General features: G+C 41.3%; 2 protein-coding genes and 1 long non-coding RNA gene across 4 annotated transcripts in view; 1 reads left to right on the top strand and 2 right to left on the bottom strand.

Annotated features, from left to right (window-relative positions):
• MAP7 (microtubule associated protein 7) overlaps positions 1-4,363 on the bottom strand; it is a 113,678-nt gene extending 109,315 nt beyond the window's left edge. The window contains exon 1 of one of the 2 annotated variants that reach the window (XM_062639658.1): positions 4,156-4,363. In XM_062639658.1, the coding sequence (XP_062495642.1) occupies positions 4,156-4,192 (37 nt within the window). In that variant the 5' untranslated portion in view covers positions 4,193-4,363. The remainder of the gene's footprint in view (positions 1-4,155) is intronic. The other variant, XM_062639657.1, reaches the window with a different exon arrangement.
• Positions 4,364-4,365: 2 nt separating this feature from the next.
• Positions 4,366-24,275, top strand: part of LOC134174553 (uncharacterized) — a 36,856-nt gene continuing 16,946 nt past the window's right edge. The window contains exon 1 of the long non-coding RNA XR_009968689.1: positions 4,366-4,488. This is a non-coding gene — a long non-coding RNA (uncharacterized LOC134174553). The remainder of the gene's footprint in view (positions 4,489-24,275) is intronic.
• MAP3K5 (mitogen-activated protein kinase kinase kinase 5) overlaps positions 6,926-24,275 on the bottom strand; it is a 102,493-nt gene continuing 85,143 nt past the window's right edge. Inside the window, exons 22-30 of the mRNA XM_062639634.1 lie at positions 23,400-23,577; positions 23,131-23,299; positions 20,622-20,807; positions 16,956-17,061; positions 14,363-14,603; positions 11,948-12,060; positions 10,944-11,056; positions 8,459-8,535; positions 6,926-7,660 (exon numbers count right to left, since the gene is read on the bottom strand). Coding sequence (XP_062495618.1) covers positions 7,600-7,660; positions 8,459-8,535; positions 10,944-11,056; positions 11,948-12,060; positions 14,363-14,603; positions 16,956-17,061; positions 20,622-20,807; positions 23,131-23,299; positions 23,400-23,577 — 1,244 coding nt within the window. The 3' untranslated portion in view covers positions 6,926-7,599. The remainder of the gene's footprint in view (positions 7,661-8,458; positions 8,536-10,943; positions 11,057-11,947; positions 12,061-14,362; positions 14,604-16,955; positions 17,062-20,621; positions 20,808-23,130; positions 23,300-23,399; positions 23,578-24,275) is intronic.

Genomic DNA, 24,275 nt, shown 5'->3' on the forward strand with positions numbered 1-24,275 from the left:
CACTGCATACTGCTTGAGCTAGATGTTAGAAGCTCTCTTCCTGTAGGGGAAGTAGCACTTAAGCCAAGTACTTCAGCATCATTAAACAGGCCTGATATCTCATGAACTATGGAGGCGGTTTGTGGCAGTGTTTGGGGTTTTGCTTGGTTTTGTTTGGTTTGTTGCTGTGATTTTGTTTTGGGGGGTGGTGATGGTTGTTTTTGTGTTTTATTTTTTCTTGTGTTTTTATCTTTCCTTCCTCCCTGTCCCTTTTTTACACTAGTAGTTATGGGAGTAGGCAGGTGGAGAGAGCCTGACTTGCAATACACAATATACACATCAAAAAGCTCGATCCACAATGTGTAGTCCTTACCCAAACATTACTTGACCAGTGAAAGAATCCAAGAGACAGTACTTTAGCAGACTCCTAAAGCTGAGGGATAGCATCTATAAGCATTTTAACTTTCTCATCCACACTTTTAATTTAGTTGCAGCATTTTAATTCAACAAGCTACTGCTAAATCCGAGGCTATGCACTTACAGCAAGACCTACAGTACTGATTCAGGAAAACGTTAAAATTAACATAGGGTAAATTAAAGAATTGTAAAATCTGGTATAGAATTGCAGAGTTTGAATAGGTTTTAATCAGGGAGGAATGGCAATAGAACAATTACAGATCCTCAATTTATTAAAAGACAGGAAGCATTCACAACAGTGCTGACATTTAAATTATTATGGATGGAAATTAGAGTGCTCGGAGATGCTTCCAACACTTTTACCATCAGTAATTATACAGTGTCTCCATGTTGCTGAAGGCCCCCGTTACTCCGTGGCGCTCTGTTGCCTGGCCCCCAAGATCTGAAGGGAGAGCAGCTCTCGAAGAAGCAGCTAACACGGGTCGTGCACAGCCCGGAGCGGGGAGACCCGTCTGGCCGTCCCTCCTGCTGCCGGCAGCTGCGCATAGGCCACGCTGAGGGCGGCACCCGCAGGCGAGGGAGAGTCACGCCGCCCCCGCCAGGAGAACACAGACACCGGGGACCTGTGACCGGCGGAGCCGCAGCTCCCCTCGGAGGGCATGGGAACGTGTGCCAAAAATAACTTTAAATTCCCTCGAGGGAAGAAGCCGCCAGGAACCGGATGGCGTTTTAAGCTCCCACCTATTGTACCCCTGTACCCTTGCGGCTCCCCACATGATCTATCCGTTAAACCAACAAACAAAAAACGCACCAAAACTCCACAATAAGCTAAAACGTAATTTATTCTCAGATAGAGAAGTCACAAGGATATAGCAGCAACAGAGGAAAAGTCTCCTCAGCTGTTAAGAAGAGACCACCTCAGTGTTCAGCTTTTAATAAGCTGCCTGGCACTGACACCACTGAAAGCAGTCACCTGCTTTCCCACAGAAAGAACAGAATAATATTAAACTCACTTAGAAAAGAATGCTAGCTAGAAGAGTATGCAAAATCATTCAAGATTTTTGGAATAAGCCAAGCACCTAAGTAAGCCACCATCCACGCATGGAGCTGGCCCGGAGCATGCATGGGGAGCTTCCTCACACAGGGGCACACCTATGTTTGTGGGTAGGTAGCCAGAAAATTAGATGCCTTAGAAGCTTCTCTGCTTGATATTCCCCACAAGAGGGCCCCTCTCATTGCAGGAATCACTGAAAAGCTTGTTAGCACTACAAGATGCTCAAGGAGCTGTGATTAAAAAATTCTAACTGGTGTTAGTGTACCCCCTTAGCACTGCACCCCTTTTGCTATGTGTACATTTATGAGCAGCAGAGTAAAAAAAAAAACACCTCACCATGGTAATGAAACCACTCACCTGGAAAAAGCTAGTTAAGTGCAGCAGACCACCTACCCAGCAACAGAGGGATCTACTCCTTGTAACATCTCTCTGCAAAGTCCATGGTGCTGTTAAAGCTTTCCCCACCATCAGATTTGGAAGTTTGTATATCTAGCCACAGGAGGGAGGAAGAAAATACCAAACACACATCACAGCATACAAACAGCTATTTAGGTGGTTTGTTTTGCCTTTTAAACAGGAACAATAGGTCAACCAGTAGGTGATTTCACCAAACCAGGATGGGAGGTTGAGCTTCCTGAGGAGCTGGATCCAGACACCGGCATTTCACTTGCAAAGCAGACCACAGCTGAAGCCATCCACCTGGCCCTCCCTGGGCACACACATCTGACGGCTAACAGGCCAAACAGCCAAGGAGCAACTCCCTATCATGCTAAGAGGGTGTTCCCGTTTATGAACACCTGGAAAGCCCCTCCTGTGGTAAGTCAGAAGAACCTCAACAGACAACAAAGAGCTTCACAGTAGAAGTTTAACTCTGGCACTTCACACACGAGGAAGTTCTGAATGAACTTTGACAGCACAAAACAATTTAAACTCAAAATACTCAACAAGTCATGCAAGCAGATCCACCTCCTGTCTACAAATATGTCATAATGAGTAAAAGTTCAACTCAGTAACCTAAGATGAAACCACAAACCAAACTCAGGATAAATCTAGGCAGGTAAGTGCTTTTAAAGCCATGCATATGTAAAATATGTATCACTTGGCAGTTAGCCTCCAGTTTTGGTAAATTATGAAGAAAAGATTGATAATATGGATTTAAAAAAACTAAATCACATCAACAATGTAAGGTAGAGAACTTGAAAAGAGTTTTTTAAACATGGCTTTAAAAATATACACTGACAGCCGGTTTTTCCCATGGAAAGTGAAGTTAATGTAGTTACAAACTCTGAAACACACAGGATGACAGATGCACATCCTTTCCAAAGCTGAACTTTAGAGTGACAGGTGGGAGTGATTTGTAAACAGGCTTTCTAAGCAAAAGCACTGCATTTCTAACTTTATTCAAGACAGCATGTGGATGGGTCTGCCCACAGTTGTTGCTTGTGACTGCATGCCCACGTTATACAAAATATGTATTAACAATATTATACTATGGAAACAGTTAATAAACCAACAGCCATATGGCCTATTCATATGTTGTTTTGATGAAAAAAAAACTCACTCTGAGTCAGAGATAAACGTGGATGTATGTTAGAGAAGTGAAGGACTGGCAAAGGGCAAGTGGAATTGTACTGTGGAAGGAGGAAAAAGAGGAAAAAAGGAAAGGACCAAAAGCTGGAGTTAGACTTCACAGTCCAGCAAGCAGCACTCCCAGTGAACATGCCAGAAAGGCAACCCCTCCGCTGCCTGCAAAAGCAAACAGCATCTGTGCCTACAACAGTGATGCAGCACTCGATCTGCGTGTGTAAACTAAACTCTCCTCCCTTCACCCTTCTTGCCCTTAGGACAAAATGAAAGCATCCGAAAGCGCTCTTTCAACATACACCCTTCCTTAGAAGGGATGCAAAGACAACTCACTGCTTTCTTTATAGGAAATACGGGCTTGCAGAAACCCGTCGCTTTGAAGGGGCGACCAAACTACCGGGCTCCCGCAGACCGGCCGGCCCTCCCGCAGGGCGCAGGCCACGGGCCTGGCTCAGGGAGGCGGCGCGGCTGCGGGACACCTTAACTCCACCGAGACATCCCTTCTCCCACGCCAGGGGAGGGCCTACCTCGTCCCCGTTAGCTGGATGCCGTAATTATTCACCTTAACTGCGGGATTCCCGCTACCTCGAGTCCCTTTCGAAACGCGCTGCGCAGCACACCCCTGACTCCGCGCCCCCGCACCCCTGTGTTAGCCCCGCCGCAGTGTCGGCGCCCCACAGCACACCGAGCCCTAAACGCCAAAGGTTTCAGAACAACAAGCGGTGTCCCCGGCACGACGGCGCGCACCCACTGCGGTAGTGAGCCTCGCCGTTACGGCGGGGCTCGAGTCGGACGCGCCGCCCCCACCGGCGCAGCACGGCTCGGCTCGAGTCCGGCCGCAGCGTCCGTGTGTGGGGCCGCCCCTGCCGCTGACCCCGGGCCGGGTCTGCGGCCGGCGGTTCCGGGCGAGGGACACCGGTGAAAAAGAGGAAAGCCTCTCGCAGCCCGGCGCACGGCGGGCACGGCCAGCCACGGGGCGCCCCCGCACCTGTTGCGGGAGAAGGAGGCCGCCGCCGCAGGGCCCCGCCGCGCTCCCTCGCCTCGCGGCCGAGTACACAGAGGCGCCCGCAGCCGCCGCGCTCCGTCACCGCCCACCACCCCAACCGCAAGCAATGCCTCACCTGCGGGGCGCCGGCTTCTGCCCGCGGCCTCCGCCATGTCTTCTCTGAGCCGAGTGCGGCTGCTCCGCCCCGCGGATCCGCGGCCTCGGGCAGGTGAGAACGCCACGTCCCCGCTCCCCCGCTGGCGGCCGCAGGAGCAGGTGAAGGCGGGCCCGGCGCCCACGGGCGGATAGCGGCCGCCCCTCGCGGGTACGAGCCCCCGCCGCCCACAGCGGCTGTTAGGAGGCGGCGGGCGAGCCCGCAAAGCTCCAGACGAGCTGGCGCAGCCGTGCTGCTCCAGGTGTGTTTGCTGTTCCTCGGAGGGGCTCCCGCTGCACTGGCACAGCTCATAAGGTACAGTAGGTTTGGGGATGATTACCAACTCGCAGCTGGTGTCTCAACAGTAGGTGGGAGGAGTGGTGGGCAACTCACAAGCCTCAGCGGTGCAGTGCATCATTTGGAAGAGAACTGTACTGCTGCAGTCTCGTTGTTGTAGCACGTGCTTTTAAACAGCCGGGTACGTATCCCAAGCTGCCTGCACTCTTCACAGAGCGGTCCTTTCTGTGAAGTGTGACCTGAACTTGCCCTGTACTGATTTCCAGGGCATAAGTGTTGCTCAGAAAAGTGTTCCAGGCCTGGATTAAAGCATCATTTCATTTTGCATCTGCTTGCTGGTAGTACCAATCATCAGAACTATAGCTGAAGGGTGAAGGAGTTGATACACAGCTGCAGCATGCATTATGCATTCAGCCAAGCAAATAGCGAGATGCAACTCTCTTGGCCCAGCACACTGGACAAAGCAAGCTTCTGTCACTGTGCAGTACATCCTCCTTTCACAAGACAGCCAAGGTCAGGGAGCGAGACTTTCTAAGGGAAAGAAGGATAAATGTTTTGGTGCACCAGGAGCCACTTGTGCTCTAAAACAGAAAGAACTGGGGCTTAGGTGGTAAATATGCCCTGTGGTTTGTGGGCAGGAATGTGTATGTGTGGTGCAAGAACAGGCTGGGCTCTACACTAAAAGGTTCAAGAGACTCCAAAATCAGAACTGCCTTAGCCAAGTTTTCACTTCTGCATTCTGCCTGGCTCTCTCTTAATGGAGGTAGAAAGGTGTCTGTCTCCCAGTCAGCCTGAGCCTTGGATTACTACAGCACTACTCAAGAGGCTATCCATGCTCAAAGCGAATGGTATTCCCTACAGTCAAAAGGTTGCCTTCAGCAATATTTTGCACTAAACCATAATCTCAAATCCCTCACTTGTGGCCCCTGTAAGTACCTATCAATATATTCAGGAAGCCAAGGCTGAACAGATCCCAGCTGAGTTGCTTGATGCATTCTATCTCAAAACCTTTCTTCATGTTCTGTCAGAGGATATAAAAAGTAATGTGTCTGGCACAATGTATATGAAATGGCCTAAAGTGGAGAGATTACATAAGCTTTTGTGCATAGATCTAGTACAGAGATGGATAAACTGTGCTGTTCAGGGAACCGTATTCAGACCAGTTCACAATCTTTCCAGTAACATAATGTGGCCCAGCCTAGGCATGGATCAGACTCCATACAGTCTTACCATGGAGCATACAGAACTGATTGCTGAGCAGCTCTGCAGAACCCACCTTGCGTCTGGAGAAGCCAGCAGCAAGCTACAAGAGTTAATTCTGAGCTGGTGCCAAGCTAGGTCTGATGGAGACATTAAATTGATTCCTCGATTACACTCCTTTCTCTTACAAATAGCTGGTGTTACTGACTCATAGAGAACAGGCTGCATGCTTTCAAAGAATCAACACACACATAAAACAATGCAATTACATTCTGGTCTATCCCTGCTATATGAAGTAAGAGGGTTTCAAACTGTAGTCATGGACATACAAGAGATCATGTTTTACACAAAAATCAAATTAGAGGAGTTGATTGTCCAAGGATCTTTTCCACGGGTGAGTTTTACAAGTCATCCTCCACTACTGGTCTTTCAAGTGCTGAAAAACTACCTTGAAAATGTAGTTTTCTACTGTAATAGCAGCTGAAATTGTTAAAATGGTAACTATGTTTCTCCTGAAGCAGAGTTTACATTTTTAGAATGAGTTGAATCTAGCTGTGCCCAAACATCAGTGGAACCATCTTCAGGGTAAAAATATCTGACTAAATTTATTTAATTTGCTGTTCTTTGTTTAGCTTATTCATTTTATACATAATTGTTGGGGTTTAGGCAGCAAAAATTACTACATGCATGTTAAAACAACATGTTTGTTTTTAGAAAAAATATTTAATTTTGTTTGAAAATACTTGCTAGACCAGAAAAATTCAGGGCATAAGCTCTTCACTGATTACCAAGGCTTATGAAGAAAGAAGGAAGTTCTTGTCCAGGCAAGTCTTACTCACAGTGGAAGTTTTTACAGCTGTCCCATAGGATCTGATGATACCCCGTGCTGGAATGCTGGATGGACAGGGAATATCCACCATCCTTTTTCATTATACGTGAGGAAAACATATTGCATAAACAAAAGCAGAAGAAAGCAACAGGCCACAACGACTGTTTAATGCACGGAGGCAGGACATTAATTTCTCAAGTCAAGCGGATCACTCAGAGAAGAATTTTGTTCAGCTGTGGATTGTGAGTGAAGACTGAACAGGAAAGTGTTCAATACCATGATTATCAAACTCCAAACTTTAACACGTGTCAGAAAGGTTCCCTTGATAATCAAATATGACTTTTTCCTCTTTTTTTTTATTCCAGTATTTTCCAGTTCTACACCTTTATTATTTTAAAGTAAAAAAGAAAAAAAAATAGGAAAAAGTAAGTCTTGGGTTCTTTTTATTTTCAACTGTGTATGTCAGAGATAGCTTTAGAACAAGCTAACATTACTGTGGTTCAGGTGTATACAACTGGTACAGTTCAGTAGTACATAAACAGCTCTAAAACAAATGCACCATAGAACTTAAATTACCAAAAATAAACAATATTAAACTATGTAGGGTAGTAGGTAAAAACAATTACCATTAGGTCTTGCACACTAAAAGAAAAATATCTAATTATGATTGAAAATACTAAGTTCTACTACACATCATAGCGATATATTACAAAGAAACAGAAACTTGAGAAGTTGTTGTCACATTTTGGTTTTGTTCCAGTGATCTATAGTCACATGAAATCTTACATCAGTTTTTCATGAAATTAACATCTGGTTACTTTAACTACAATATTTCATAAGTTTATTATGGTGGGGTTTCTTTATTTATTTTAGTTTTTGAAAAACTTGCGTGTAAAAACATTTGAAGTAAAATAATGTTGTTGGCTGTTTACAGATTCCTTATGGATTATAGGAGTAAAAACAGTCAGGAAGCTGCAGTGTTTTTAACATCGGTAAACAAATACTGGATTAAAGTGCAATAGTCCTTCTGACAGCACACCTGCCCTGTGCTGAAAGGAAACCTTCTCCTTTCTGCAGAGAAGTGAAGAAAAATGTCAGTGTCAGGCATGTTTTCCTCGAAAGTCCGTGATAGCCTTCCAGAGTGTGCATAGCATTCCTCCTCTGTAAAGGAAAATCATAAAGATGCCCAGGAACAAAGATATTCTCTAGCCCGGAAGCATTCCAGTTTAGCTGCCTTCTGATTTTGACCAATTATATTCAAAGGGAAGGTCGATCAAAGGTAAAATTCAACATGCAATACTCAAATAGAGAACAGAGTCCTTTTCTGATTATAGTACTGGGCAATCTTTCCGCTTGTCAGATGCCCACTTTCTGGAATTCAGACTTCTGGGCCAAAGGTCCTGCATAACCCACAGCAGCTTTCCAACATTATGAAAGAATCTCAGCACTTGCCATATTTTTTAATTATTATTTTTTTTAGTTGTTTATTTTTAAACTGACTGAGCCCACACAGAGTGTTTGATAACTTCTATTGTTTCTACTTAAACTTGGTTCTACAGTGACCCACACACCTGGCATGATTAGGTGAAGTCTAGTGTTAGTTGCAGTCCATGAGTAGTATTTCTGAAGTTTGAAGATGAACTACAGAAGTTTTGTTCTCTCTACTTTTTTAAATAAAAGACTCTGTTGGGTTTTCCTGTCTCTCCAGGTGTAAGGTAAAAGCTTTACTTTAAAATTCTCCCTTTGCTTTCCTTGAACAGAAAAGCTTATTTTAAACTAATTTAAACAGTATCAGCTGTTATTGGGACAGCATCAGTATACAAAGACATACTGGAAAGTGTTCCTTATGTTAAATGAACACTGCACAATACAACAAATAGAGACTTAGTTTCACTTATTTTCTCTTATAACAAAATGCAGCTCCTGCGCAGCACAGTTCATTTAACTGTGAAGACTTACCTCAGTCTCAAACATTTCAGATCATCTCGTGTAACATAGCAGAGAACGTCCATTAATGTGTAGTCTTCAGCCAAGAACTACAAAAAGTTTAAATGAACAATTTGTTAGAATTATAATCTAACTTTCTATGCTTTATATACCTGCCCTTAAAATTAGAAGCTTAGAAGAAACATAAAATTGGGCCAAAATGTGGCATATGTAGCAGATTCATCCATATTATTTCTAGAAATACATTGAAACTACTTATTTTTTGTATTGTATACATTGGCATAACAGGCAAAACTTGTCATGCTTTTACAGGTACTTAAAAAGTTTTGTCAGCTGGCATTTCTGCTGTTAACACTGCTACCTCAGTGTTATAGACTTGAATGAGCACCAACTACAGCGTAATTAATACCATGTTTCACCCATTAGGAAATTGAAAACAACAGTTAAGACCTACCAAAAGTGGCCATCTAAATTTGATATACTTGAGTTTCAAGGAACCTTTGATCTGATCTGTAGGAGTGATAACTACATGCAGGTTTTCTTAAGTCAGCCAAAATTCTGCTCAACACCTCTAAGATTATATAATTTGTTGTAGAGCAGACCAATCTACTTCAGGAAATCTCATCTTAACACAGTTAGCTGAGGGTGAACATGTACCCTATGTCTAGGGTATAATCAGCAGGAACTGCTGCAATGTGTAAAAACGCTGAAAAATTATGAACCAAGGAAATTCTTCACTGTGAAGGTGGTGAGTCACTGGAACAGGTTGCCCAGAGAAGCTGTGGATACACTATCTCTGGAAGTGTTCATGGCCGGGTGGATGGGGCTTTGAGCTTTCCCTACAGCTCTAGATCTGGACTCTGCAACGCCATGTCAAGTTCAGACCACCACCACAGATAGCCTTCTATGGCTGTAGAAAGTTAGGGCAGCACCCATGTGCTACCCTTGGTCTGCAGAGCAAGTAGAAGAGGAAAACAACCAACCAACCCACCCACAGTCCTCTCCTCACTCTAATCTAGGGGTAGCAAAGAATGTAATCACAGAATCCCAAGGGTTGGAAGGGACCTCAAAACATCATCTAGTGCAACTCCCCTCTGCAAGAGCAGGGTAACCTAGAGTACATCACACAGGAACTTGTCCAGGCGGGCCTTGAATATCTCCAATGTAGGAGACTCCACAACCCCCCTGGGCAACCTGTTCCAGTGATCTGTCACTCTCACAGTAAAGAAATTTTCCCTGATGTTCTCATGGAACCTCCTGTGCTCCAGCTTACACCCACTGCCTCTTGTCCTATCACTGGACATCACTGAAAAAACCTAGCTCCATCATCCTGACACTCACCCTTTACATATTTCTAAACATTGATGAGGTCACCCCTCAGTCTCCTCCAAGCTAAAGAGACCCAGCTCCCTCAGCCTCTCCTCATAAGGGAGATGTTCCACTCCCTTAATCATCTTTGTGGCTCTGCGCTGGACTCTTTCAAGCAACTCCCTGTCCTTCTTGAACTGAGGGGCCCAGAACTGGACACAGTAGTCCAGATGCGGCCTCACCAAGGCAGAGTAGAGGGGGAGGAGAACCTCTCTTGACCTACTAACCACACTCTTTCTAAAGCACCCTAGGATGCCATTGGCCTTCTTGGCCACAAGGCCACATTGCTGGCTCATGGTCATCCTCCAGGACCCCCAGGTCTCTTTCCCCTTCGCTACTGTCCGGCAGCTCAGCCCCCAACCTGTACTGGTACATGGGGTTGTTCTTCCCCAGATGCAAGACTCTACACTTGCCCTTGTTGAATTTCATCAAGTTTCTCCCCGCCCAACTCTCCAGCCTGTCCAGGTCTTGCTGAATGGCAACACAGCCCTCTGGTGTGTCAGCCACTCCTCCCAGTTTAGTATCATCAGCAAACTTGCTGAGGGTACACTCAGTTCCCTCATCCAGGCCGTTGATGTAAATATTAAACAGCACTGGTCCCAGCACTGACCCCTAAGGGACTCCACTAGTCACAGACCTCCAGCTAGATTCTGCCCCATTGACCACAACTCTCTGCCTTCTTCCTTTCAACCAGTTCTTGATCCACCTCACTACCTGATCAAGCCCACACTTCCTTAGCTTATCTACGAGGATGCTGTGGGAGACAGTATGAAATGCCTTACTGAAATCAAGAAAAACCACATCTACCACTCTACCATCATCCAGCCACCTAGTTACTTCCTCATAGAAGGAGGAAGATGATCTTCAAGGTCTCTTCCAACCCAAACTATCTTATGATTCCATGACAAAGCTATACTGTCATTTTATTCCCTTATTCCAAATCAGATATAGGAATTATTAAATGTATTCTATTTTTATGCAGGCCTCCATATCCATGGCTTTTTTTCTATCCTCTGAAAACAAATTACCCTCTCCATGTGCTGAAGTAATCAAAAAGGCTTGGTATCATCTTGCATAGAGTCACAACACAGTACTGTAACTGTAAAAGACTTAACAGAATCATTGCTACCTTGTTTATCGTGGCCTCATCAGCTCCTTGAACAGTCAGCCAGCTTATGAGATCAGGGTCTTCGGTCCTTGTGCCAGTGGAATGACGATGACAGAGAGACAATCCAGGAATATCTAGAATAAGCATTTTAAACAAAAGGGTTTGTGCTGCCAAAGAAACCTCTTGTCATTTTTGACTGCTGAAGCACTTTCTTCAGTGAGCTTTCCCTTCAAGCTTAGAATACCAGTATCCCCATAAATTAAGATAAATGTCAATTCCCAAGGCACACGCTTAATTACAGTTTATAGACAGTTATGCACCAATTACTCTACTTGGTTAGGGGTGCAGTTAAAATAGTGTGAGCATTGATACAGATTGGGTTTTATTGTTCTCTTTGGAAAATTATTTTACCTGTACAAGGCACATCAATCACACTGTAACTATTTCTGCACTTAACGTTGCTGCATCAATTTATCTGAAGCTTTCAGTGTTAACTCATACAATTGGTGTGTAGGCAATGCCCTAGACTGAGGATCAGCTGCTTCTGGAAAACACTCCTTTGAAGAATAGTACATGGAAACATTAGCACTTCCACCTTCTTCAGGGCACGTATGTATCAAACAACTTTCCTCAGTAAGTCTGAAGTAGTACTTACATCTCACCAATTAAATCCTCTTGAATTTTCAGTGTAACAATTGGAACAGTCTTTAATTCAAAGAACATATACCTAAACATACTGGATTATCCTCTTTAGAAACAGTATTTATTCTGTAGGATATAAGCCTTGTACTCTTCCATATATTCACAATCAAAAATATTTAAATCATACCATTCCTTGTACTGTGATTAACAAATTCAGTAATTTGTTTCTACACTGTGCATTCTTACTTCAAAGCAAACCCTACCAGCAGCAGCATATTAAAGCATCTTTGCTGGGACTAGCTCAATAAAAAGACCAGTTGAGCTGCCACTGTCTTCATATGCAGCCAGTATGAAGCTTTTCATTGAAAATACTTCTCACTTACCTATTGGCTGTGACCTAAGCCGTAGGTTTCTGATCTCTTGATCTTTTTCTTCTATAGCTTGATGTAAGAGGACTTGAAATTCTCTCTCTTTTTGAACCAACTCCTCCAATAACCTATGAAATAATGGAAAGGAAGCACACATTTCCTTAAATAGTTTCAAACTTTCAGGAAAGCGAAGATCTTTATACACTTAAGCTGGAAACCTTCTTAACAGAGACAAGGACAGACTTATTCAACTTTCATAGGAGTATTATCTCACTAGATTTATTATGACCTATACCAAGACATAAACATTCACTGGTTCCTAAAGCTACAGCTCTTTAAAAAGAAAAACAAAACAAAAAGCCCCAAACACGCCAGCCTCCATATACTCATCCACCCACTAAACAGGTGGCATGATACAAAATTTCAGAGAAATTTCTACAGCCAGCATTCTGTTTTAAACAAAACTGCAACTGATAACAAATATTGAAGTGTTTCATAAACCAAGGGCTAAACTTTCTGACATAATCTTTGGTACAGAAAAATGCCAGTTCCACATCTCTGCAGCAGACATTTTCAAAGGTGTGGCAAGGCTGGAGCTGTGATGAAAATGTGCTGAAAACTTGTGGCCGCATTTCTTAAATTGGGGAAATATATTCTTATGCACGCAAGGGCTGTCCCCCACATACCAGGCACTTAGTGCCTACCCTTCTATGTTATATGAAGGGTGAGAAAAGAGGAGTCAAAATACCTTGTGTCCTCCCTTAAGCAGTTACTTTCGAGAATGTCAAGCAGAAATAAGCACTGCAACTTTTTTTTCCTGGGACACTGAAAAGTGGAGACATTCTGGAATCCAGCTAGAGAACGTGCCACAAAAGCACTTTAACTGTATCTGCACAGAAGTAAACTCCATCCCATATGATTGCTTGTAAAAACATCAAGCCCTGCTTTTAGCTTGCATACAGGCCCAGCAGCAGCATAGTACATTTGAGTGCTTCCACACCTGAGCTAACAATTCTTAACAAGTCCACAGAGCTGCTTTGTGCCTCTACACACACCCACAGCTCACTTAATCTCAGTGCAGATTGCAAGTCTGGCCAGACAAGTATGCAGTCACCTTTCTGTTAATTTTTGCCTCTATCCATTCTGGTTGAAAAAGGCCTTTGGGGCCAATGAAGTAATCAACTATTTTCTCTTGAGAACTGCTTGCTGATTATGCCAATAAAGCTTTAATTAATACTTAAACAATTGCTCATATTATTTACCTCAGAATTTCTGCGTGAATGACAGGATGTGATTATTTGGCCAAAAGCTTTGCATTCAATAAATTTACAAAAGCAAAGTACTAGAAAATCCTCTACAAATGGATCACTTCTGATGCAACTCCCATCATGAACTTGGGAAGTGAACCAATCTAAATTATTTCTGTGTTTATTTCAGTGTATCAATAAGGCAGTCAAAATATCTCCCACAAGCAAAATATGAATTGTAACACAAAAAAATCAAAAATACCAATACTTTACTAAGAACAGCACAGTCTAATGAATTAATCTAATTATGGCAAAATTCTTAGGCACATTTAAAAGTAAAGTGCAATTTAACATTTTAATTCCAGTTGGAACAGTAACTACAAAGAACATTCTAGAAGCATAACAACTGTCTTATTGAAGATGTGTTCTCTTTCTATCAAGGTCATATTCAAAATAACTACTTCAAACAGACTATCTGGTATATTTTAATAAAAAAAAATATATAAAAGATTATTTGGATAAAAGAATGAAGAAAAATTTGTCTCTGACATTACTTAACCAAAAAGCCCAAAAGAACCACTTAATAGGTTTAAAGTGGAATATGTGTATTTCTGGGGAAAAAAAAGAAAAAAAAAAAAACAAAAAAAAACGATATCCAAACTTCTGCTTTTCCCCATCTTTCTGAGATTAAAAAAAAAAAGATAATAAAAAGGTAAAATTCACTGCTGCAGTGAGTGCTGTGCATGAAGCAAGCCTGCAGTAGTTCCCCAGTAGAGTTCATATGTGGTTGTCAAGTAGCTTGAGTTCATTCCCCAAGAATAAGTATAAAAAAGAACAGCAAGTTCTGCCTTCATGGACAGAAAACATAATAACATTCATCAGCCTTACACAGCATACAAAGGAGAGAAAAAGCAGAAGCTTAGCAGCAAGCCCATTTTTTTCAAACCTTTCTTGAAAGGCACCTGAAATCAAGACTGACCTTAACTTGCATCACTATTGTTTTGAAATGAATAAAACTAGTAGAAGTGATCAGTCACACCTAAACAGTGACCATCATTTAAATGAACAACTTGCATTAGTATGGAACTCTGATACTGTCACTAGAATTCTAGCACATATATTTTAAAAGCTAAGCAAACACATTGTCACAAGCAGGCTAGTGTCTCCTGATGTCCAGACTTACCTGTTTGTCTCTAATTTTAGCCTGCCCAGCTGGACACTCAGTGATCTGTGAGCAGCCTGGGACTCGTGTGAAACCGTAGAACTGAGTGTGCTTACACCTGAGGTAGCTACTGCATCTTCCATCACAATGCAAGGCTGTTGGATAGCTTGATTCTGAGGCTGCTCATCTTGATCTTCAACTTCTACATCATCTTGATCTGCTGTATCACTTTCAGATGCAAGGCTAAAATGTGGCCTCAGTTCTATTAGCAACATGAAAATATAAATGAAAGAAAAAATAATTAAGGATGCTAAACATTACTTAGAGGTTACAACAAAAGTGGACCTAAGTGACTATTTAACAAATCATCCTACAGCTTTGGATGAAATTTCTGTAGCAAGGGAACAGATGAGACTTTCTAGGGGTGTAAGACCACTCAGACTATAACAGCATCTTGGTTTACACTGGTTATTATTCAGCCTATCAACTGTTTGAAAGCTATAAACCCCCCAAAAAATCTGGATTAATAGGATTCCAGATTTGGCTACCATTTCACATCAAATTGTGCTGAAGTACTATGCCCAGCAGATGTACTTTCTTTTGCTTAATTCCATTCTCAGTGGTTTGTGATTTCTCATGTGTCTGACCTGAAATGTTTTATTAAACAAATAACCATTATTTCTTTTACATCCAGCTATTCCTGTTGTTGCTATTCTGGCATGTGTAGCATTCTCCCTTTATAAGAATTCTGTGTTTACCAAAAATGGTATCCAAAAATATAGAGAGGAAATAACAAACAGACCCCTCTACCAAAAATTATATGTAGCACACTTCCCTTCCACTTATAAGAGAGAATGTTGCTTATATGGAAATGATGTACATCCACAAAGCTGTATGTGTGCTCTGGCTTCTGTATTCCCTGTTTAGCCTGTTTACCAGAGCTTACCAGGTATGCAAGATACGTACACAAGAACTTATACTCCTACATAACCTATTACTGCAACAACATCTGTTTGTTAATTCTAACCATTTAATATAAATCTTTCTTCCTTCCTTCCTTCAATTGTGGCTTCTTACTGCTGAGCACTCCCTTTAGTCTCCTCACCAAAATACTTTTTTTTCCATGAATCACACTTTTTTTTTGTCCTTTCTGCTGCAGAACTAACAAGTACATTTCTCTTCTTTACAAAAGGGACATTTGTTCCTTGATCCATTTCATCTCTTCATTTCAATGCTACATAACTATTTCAAGACTGAACATACTAAGATCAAGAGAGTTATGCTTCTAAATTAAAGAAAGCAGATGTATTATATAGCAGTTACCCAAATATTGCTAGGCAAATATGTCTAAATATGCTTTGAAATTCTGCATCATGATAAGAACAGAAGCTCATTTTGCCATTGTTTAGCACTAGGCAGGCAGTATAACTGTACATCTGCTTCATACAATTCCTAAAACATCCCATAATTTTCAGAAGTGTTAAGGCAGAGATAAATTTTCATATCATTCATGGAGGGTGTGAGGGAAGAGTAAGGACAGGCAAGAAGAAGCAATCATAAGTAGGGTAAAGCAATTAGGGAAGAGGCAGATGATCAGTGCTTGAAAGCTAATAGGGCACAGAGGCTTTTGTTTAAGCTTGACCATCTACATTTAATGCTGATACTGAGAGATATGGGGAAGAAGTGCCTATTAATGCAGAATTCTACAGCACTCCTATTATACAGCAATAATGCCTGTTAATAGGTGCTTGGCAGTCTAATCAAAAGACAGGTTTCCCTTATGACTTGAAACTAACACAGAAACCCTATTTATGCCTTGTTGGTTGTGCTGCTGCTATGGAAAATACCAATGAGAACGGGAAGAGCTGCAACTTTTGTTGGAATTTTCAGATCCTACTGTTGATAATTGAAGACAACCCACTGCAGAAAACAGGAACGTAAGTATTCTGACTTCAGATTAAAGCATTAAATCATAGGTTCAAAAATTTCACCATTACTTCCAGTGTGGGGAACAGGGGAATCACAAGCTTAGAAGTTAAGTAGCTGCAGAGAAAAGTAACTCTGGTAGTAACAGAATGGGCTACAGTTTCTCCTACACAGACTCCTTTCCTCAGCCTAGCCTTCTACAACGTTCTTCTACTTCCACAACGTTCAAAAGACAATATTCGAACTGCAGGCACTGTAGGTTTGTTTGTTTTGGGGGTTTTTCCTCTTTAGACAGCTTCTGACCAGGAGCCAAGGAGACCTTCAAGTACTCCAAAGAACACATCTACGCTTGTAAGAAACACCTTCCACACTCAGCACATGCCGGCAAGTGGTCTGTCCTTTAGATTACAAGGGGGCAGTAATGAGCGCCTCAAAAATCAGGCTCCAGAGCCCCTGAGCCTACTACTGCTCACTGTGTTGCAGAATTGTTTAGACTGCACATCTTGGAAAGATGCTTTCCAAAATAACTTGGACAGTGCACTGATCAGTTTTGAAGCTGCAAAACAGACAGTGAGCAGGAAAAAAGCTGCTGCTAGTTTCAAAATCTTAAGTATCATAGTTTCAACTCTAAATTATGTTTAAAGAGATCAACTAATAAATATTTGCTAAGTATTAAGAAATTACTCACCTGGGACTAGAATAGTTATAGCAGTCTGCACAGCTTTTCTGATTATGCTGTCCAATGCAAACATCCAATGTGGCTTGATATTATGATTTCGGAGAACTTTATTTACCTAGCAACAGAAAATTCAGTTTAGATATTGCATCCCACCTAACTTAAAACTGTAATATATGTCAGCACTATATAAGGTGTTTGAACTTATAGATACTGCATCAAAGCAGGTGATTAAAACTATTTCATATTCTCATTAAATGAAGAAAATGGCAATGTCACCAACTTACATGATTTTATTACAAGTTGTGCAATATTTTGTATTTTTTTATCAAGAACTAGTGCCTGTGTTTGGTGATTTTATGACTGCAATACTGAAATTAAGAAAACTTCATGGGTGTGGAGGGACCACATTATGAAAGGCTTCTAACTTAAGCTATTTAATCTTGCTACTGTTTTGGCATTGCTTTCACTGCTTTCTCTGAGCAATACTTATCTATTTTAAAGTACAATTGTAGGAAATATCAAAGAACTAATGTAATGCTGCTCCTTGGTTCAGAAAATAGTTAATTAACATTAGTTTAAGTAGTCAGGGGACTTTATTTGTGTACTGTGCCATTTTCTCTTTCCTCCTACCTTTTACTTCATACAATCAGACAGGAGCAACCCAGTGTCGAAAATTAATTGTCCACAGGTCTGCTTTCAAGCTGCTTTTTGGTATATTTCTAGGTGTCTCTATGGATGCTCCATGCCATTTGCAAGAATTATCTCTACCTTGGGGGAACTGTTTTCCAATTCCCAAATGACAGGAAAGAAGCAGGTGGGACCATAATGCCTAGTCACTGTAAGTGGCAGTAGCACAAACCAGACTTGGTGGTGTTTTTCATGCATGAAAGCAGTCCAAAGCAATAGGCTTTTGTTGAAGCAGAACTCGAGAGGTTGCAGGAAGAAATTAGTTAAAGTGTATTTAGAAAATTATGAAGTTTCTCCAAGCCTTATTAAAAAAAAAAAAAAGGAAAAAAAAAAGGCAACTTCTTTAGTTTATTAAAATAACATGGCAAGAAGATACTTCACTCTTAGATCTCCCTACAAATGGGATTAGTTTGATTCTCTCACACTGTATTAACCCCTCTGTAAAAATGACTGAAGTTACATAAATAAAGGCTTCAGAAGATGTGTAAAAGATAATAAAGTTATTAATCATACTATTTTCACTGTCCCAAATAAACAGTATTGAGTAAAGCAGTAATTTATGTGGGTATCTGTACTGGTTTGGCTGGGATGGAGTTAATTTTCTTCACAGCTGCCCATACAGTGCGTTATTTCAGATGGGTGACCAAACCAGCCTTGGTAACGCATTCACGTTTCAGCTATTGCTAAGCAGAGCTTCCACACTGTCAGGGCCTTCTCTGTTTCTTACGCTGCCCCAACAGTGAGTAGGCTGGGGGTGGACATGGCTGGCAGAGCTGACTCAAACTGGCCTAAGAGGTATTCCCTTCCATATGATACCATGCTCAGCAACAAAGCCAGGCAGGTGATTTTTCTAAAGGAGCAGTTGCACAGGGACTGGCAAGGCATTAGTCTATTAGTGGCCAGTGACTGCTTTTGCATCACTTGTGAAGTCTGTGGTTCTTTCCCCCCCCCCTTCACTTATTAAATAATCTTTATCTCCACCCACAGGTTTTCTCACTTTCTGCCCTTCTGCTTCTCTCCCTCATCCCATTGGCAAGGAGTGAATAAGCAACTGGGTAGGGAGGCTTTCCTGCGCCTGCCAGCCAGGGTCAGCCCACAGCAGTAGCTGTCTTCTCAAGTCTATTGCCAGTGACCAGCCACGAGGTGGCACTTGGACACTGCGGTTAGGCTTGGAGAGCTGTCAGCAGTGCCGGGGAGCCCTCCCTGTGCCTCAGGGACTCAAGGGCTTGCCTTCTGAGGCAGCATAACCCCTGTTTGCAAGCACTCTGCACCTTCCCATACTGACTCCTACCAAGACATTCACATGTGCAGCTTATTTAAGAACTGAAGAAACACAATGTAACTTTGTCAAGAACACAAAGTGATTTCGCTATTGACATTTACAGCATAAACCTGTTTTTTCTTTTTTCTTGGTTGCTTTGATTGAGGATATTGTGATTATTAAACCTTGTTACCCGAGGTTACCTTATTTAGTCCTGAGAACAAGGGAACTACTTTCCCCTCACTTTTAGCAATATCCCAGTCTCTGAAGTATCTGAGGTCCTGATACTGATCTGGATGTCAGTGTTTTACTTTAAAATGTAATGTATGTCCAAAAGAATTAGGACTTGCCACATATAAAGCAAAGCTTTTCTTCGAACTTTCTGTGGGTTATCTTGGTTAAATAATAGAGATAGTAATGACAGACATCTATCAGTTAAAACTCAACAACTTGTAATGATGTAGTTAACAGAGGAGGGTAAAATTTTTATTGAAAAGCAAACAAATCAGGCAATTTACCACGTAACAACTGATGCCCAGCAACATCTCCATCAGAAAACCAATCCAGATATTTGTACTTCCCCCCACCCCATTTTGTTCTTGACTTTGTATGGTTGGGATATTTTCTTTCAAGTGTCAAAACAGTATTAGTATGAGGCCAAGTAGAATGGAGAACTGAAGTGACTCAAAGGTGAAGACTCAAAGAGAAAATGTTGGTTCGTGGAAGCCTCTCTTTTACAGATTCACTTCACACATTAGGTTTTTGTTTGGTTGGGTTTTCTTGTAAACAGCATCTAATTCTTTTCAGTGTAGTCTACGCAACAAACAGGTTACATGCTATGCAATCCTTCCTGAAAGCTCTCTTCCTTGTCAGAGTGCCCCAGGTTTAAATGCCACCAGCATCATCCACCACAAATGCCTACTTAAATTGTCATTTCATTTTTACTACATGACTTCAGTTTGAACAAGTGATGCCAAGCACAGCTGCACCCTCCCATGCTGGTTATTCTTCTTAATCATTAAGCCTTATGAACTAACATTTAAATACATAGCTTAAGAAGAAGAAAACATTTGCTTTTGGTAAACTACCTATTTAAAGGGTATCCATGTGTGTATTTGGTTGCCCAGTGTAGGAAATCATAAATTTTGCATTAATTATTGACAGGAAAGTAACCTTTTTTCCTTCCTTATCTTGCTTATTATAAATTGAAATTAAAATGTTTAGCTTGGCAGAAATCTGCTGCTAACCAAAAATACTAGAATAAAGCCTCAATGCAACATTATAAGGTGAACAGACAACTATTGGGGCCAAAAAGTGGTTTAATGTATTAGTTTGTAAGAAAACTCAAATTCAAGAGATCTGCGTTTATGAAGGATAAGCCTGACATTCAGTTTTGGTCTTATTTACCAGAAAACCCTCCAAAATGAGATATTATTTTTCTTAAAGGCTTTCCTGCTTTAGTATTATGACATAATGTTCACACAACCATGCTGAACCTTCTAGATCCTCGATAAACAAAATCTCAACAGTTGTGTTCAGGGTCTGTGTCCTGGCAACCAGCTCATGGTTGTGTGCTGGGTTTTTGTTATTACAGGTTCAAAGCCCTCAAATATTATTGTTTCAGTAACTATGGGCTATGAAGTTCTGTTTGCTTTTAGCTTTCCCCCCCCCGCCATGCCCACCAGCAGTTTTGGTGCACAAATTTCTTTGTAAAAATGACAACTTACAGCATCTTGAAAACCAAAGAGCACAAGCTGCACTTGACTGATACCATGACTGTCAAAGTCTAACTCCAGTTTCAGTTTTGAAAGAGTGGTTGCGATGATTTTACGATCAGTGGACCGCACAAACTCTCTGAGGCTGGAAACGAGCGTTGTGATGTGTTCCCATTTTAGTTTGGGTTCTTCGGCTCCCTGGTAGAAAAGAGAAGAAAATAAATAGTTTTGATAGCCATCTTTTGAAACGTACACACATGCCTCATCAGGATATAGGTTTTGATAGCACTTTTCCTTCACAAAAACTTTTCATAAGAACAATTTCAACAGTCACTGGGTATGGAGGCTAGAGGAGGAGAATAACCCTCCCAAAAGAGGTCACTGTTTCTTGTTAGGGAACCATACAGGTTGCCCTGTCCCCAGCATGCCTTGATAGACTTGGATCTTCTAAGTCCAGGGCTACAACGTGTCATGTGTCCACCTATCTGCCCTAATAGCTTTTTAATTATTCATATGAAAATGAGATCAGCTACCACAGGACAGGGTGAGGGATCCACTTCAGTATAGCCAGTCATCAGGTGAATTCTCCAAATCAAAGTGGGTCAGGATCAGAGGCTAGGATCTTTTACCTCAGAGATGAGTGCTTTAGCCAGTAGAATGCTTGATTGCTCTAGAGCTTTTTCTTATTTTTAGTTTCTCACGTAATCAAATATTTTTTTCATCTCATCAGCATTAATTAACTATAGTTAAAACCTCAATGTTATTGGCATAGTTCTTGATGAATGGCCAGCTGTAACATTCTGGCATAAACCTGGCAAATGCAAGAGAACCAAACGCCGTATGTCATTCTGTTGTGGAAATCAATATTAGAGATCTTTAGCCTGTATAAATAGTTACTTCCTTCAGAATAAGCATCTAATACTTTATGTTGAAAAACTAACATGGTTCTCTATTTTTGACTTAATATTTGAAATTGAAATTTGTATTTAGTTGGTATAACTTTAGAGAGTAAATACAGTCTTTTGCTTATACTTCTTATTCTGATGAATGCCTTTAAGCTTTTTGCTATTTCGGTAGCTCATGTAAAAACACAAAAAACAAGCAAGTCAGGCTTCCATTTATTACTAACTTCTTGCATTTAAGCAGGACATAAGAAACCAACTCAACTTCCCCTTGACTGCAATTACTACCACTTTCTGGTGGTTTGAGCAGGTTTCCTACTCTCTGAACAAGGTACGTCCTTCAAGGGAGAAAGCGGTGTTTGGGCGTCAAGGGTTCTGAATCCTCTTGAAGGACAGACAGTCCCATGCATGTGTGCTTTGAACTCTCTGCCCCTCTGCTACCTTCTTGGGCTGTTGCAGCCCCAGCTGAGGAAGGCATGAAACATCAAGCACCCTCTCCAGATTTTGTGATTGAGTTTCAGCCTCTCACAATCACTGATTATTCCTTTCACACTGTGTCTTTTATAGCAACACTTTAGCAAAGCATAGAGCATGGGCATCTCTCTTAGTGTCTTCTATTTTAATGCTTTCTATAGTTACCAGGACAACCATGGGTTCCTTCCTGCCCCCACCAACAGTTAGAAGCTCTTTTTATTCGTATGGCAGCAATTTCCAATTACATTAACTGTACTACATGTGTAATAATCATATTGGTTTGCATCAGTTTCTAAACAGTACTATCTTTAGAAGATCTGAAACAGGACTATCTTTAGAAGATGAGTTGCCACATTTTATACAAAAATGTTTTAGACCAGCAATACTTAGCCTTGAGAATGAAGTAAGTCAATTAGCTGCCAACACACACACTACAAGCAAGAACAAAAAATAAGTCATCCAATTACGGTGTTGCAACATTTAGCAGTGTATTCATGACCTGTAATTTACTCAGTGTCATCCTCAACTGATACATCACTGTGAATTGTCCCACAAAGGAGAGCCAAAAGGTCATTCTGCAATTATTTTGTTGTTTGCTGTAGCTCCCACTGTTACTCCATCTTCCCTTCCCTCCATATATGCTCCCAACTGCAATTTATTTTCTCCCTAACCTCCTTCCCTTTTTGTAGCTGTTGGCTAGAAGGCAATGGTGAACATTCAGCCCCGTTTTTTCTACACAATAACCTAACATAAGGCCAAAACAGGCCAAAAACCTAAATCTCCATCAAATCACTCAGCCAGAAGGCAGAACTCTGGAAGGGGCAAGGTAATCACTTGATCTACTTTACATGAGTTGACCTGACAGCCTTGATCCCATTGAAAAATCACTGTCAAAATATACTATCATGAAAACATGTTTTTCTTTTCTCTGGCCATCACTACTACCCAGGTATACATATACTATTTGCAAACAACACAAGAGTCATACGTAATGCAGCATAAACAATTTGAAAGTCTACTTTTAATAGCCCCAAACCCCCAATAAACTGTGAAAGCTTACATGGTATAATTTCAGAAGTTCCAGGTAACTGCAGATAAGTCTTAAAATTCCATAAAATTTTTGCTGCCTTCTGAAATTACTTTACCTGAGCCAAAGCTTCCATCAAGTTCCTCACCACCTCCTCTTGGTCCTCAGTTAATATCCTGTGAAGGGTGGCTCTCCTTTCACTGTCCTTCTTTAGCATGAAAAACCCAGAATCTTTCTCTTCAGGTGAAGGAGGTGCACTGTGATCCTCAAAATTTTCATCTGGGATGCTGAATGAAAGACACTCAGTGAAAAGAAACTTTATAAAAGCCACCCCAAAACATACGTTTCTAATCTACCATATAACATGAATACCAGAAAGTTCCTTACCTCAGAAAAAGGGACCGGATTCCCTTCCCATCTTTTTCTCCACAGGATTTGGCTCTTGTTTTGAAAGAGAATGGATCAATTTTTAATTCTGTATCAGGTGAGACAGAACCATATTCACTGCTGCTACTTGTATCTTCCACCAGAACAGGGACAGGTAAGGATATACTCCGAAGATACTCTGTTCATAAAGGAATATTTAGAAATTAGAACAGTGCCATTGCAGTTCTGAAGTGAAAAGGCTATTCTCTCAGGGGAAACAGGAAGACCTCAGCTTTCCCCTACACCAGCATGAAATATTAAAAGAAAATTGACAAAATCTTCTAAAGCTTAGTCTTCTGGAATAGAGTTATCTTTCAGTTATGTTTTTAATCAAAAGCTTCCTGAGATATGGAAATGCTGAGCTCTTTGCATGTTCCCTTATGTAATTCTACCACTGGCATGAATATGCATCTTTTATTATCAGCTAAGTCAGAAATTTTGTTTTTTTAATACAGAGCACACATTACTGCTGCAAGAAACTATTCATACCTATTTCATATGTGTATATTTCAAAATGCTCTTTTGATAGTAATTCAGCATGAAAGGAATTATGTGCTTGTTCAGTTCCTCCCACCCACCCTCAGTTCATTTCCTGAAAGAGGTGAATATCCTTGCACCCAGGCCTGACATGGGGTCTCAAATGCCACTTTTTTCAGTTCTAGAATTTAGCTTAATAAAAATCTGTGTTATTTTTCTCTACAAACCTTGGCTCTATTGCTACCATAAAACAACCATTTAATTTCCTGTTTAGATTTCCACTAAATGGCCCTGTAACAACAATGCAGTTCTTCAAGCCTGCCTAGACAATTAAGCCATAGTCTGGTAGGATTACAAATA

Source organism: Pezoporus occidentalis, unplaced genomic scaffold (genome assembly GCF_034315485.1).
Source record: "Pezoporus occidentalis ecotype Australia unplaced genomic scaffold, CSIRO_AGI_Poc_V1 ctg61, whole genome shotgun sequence".
In the NCBI taxonomy this organism is placed as follows: domain Eukaryota; kingdom Metazoa; phylum Chordata; class Aves; order Psittaciformes; family Psittacidae; genus Pezoporus; species Pezoporus occidentalis.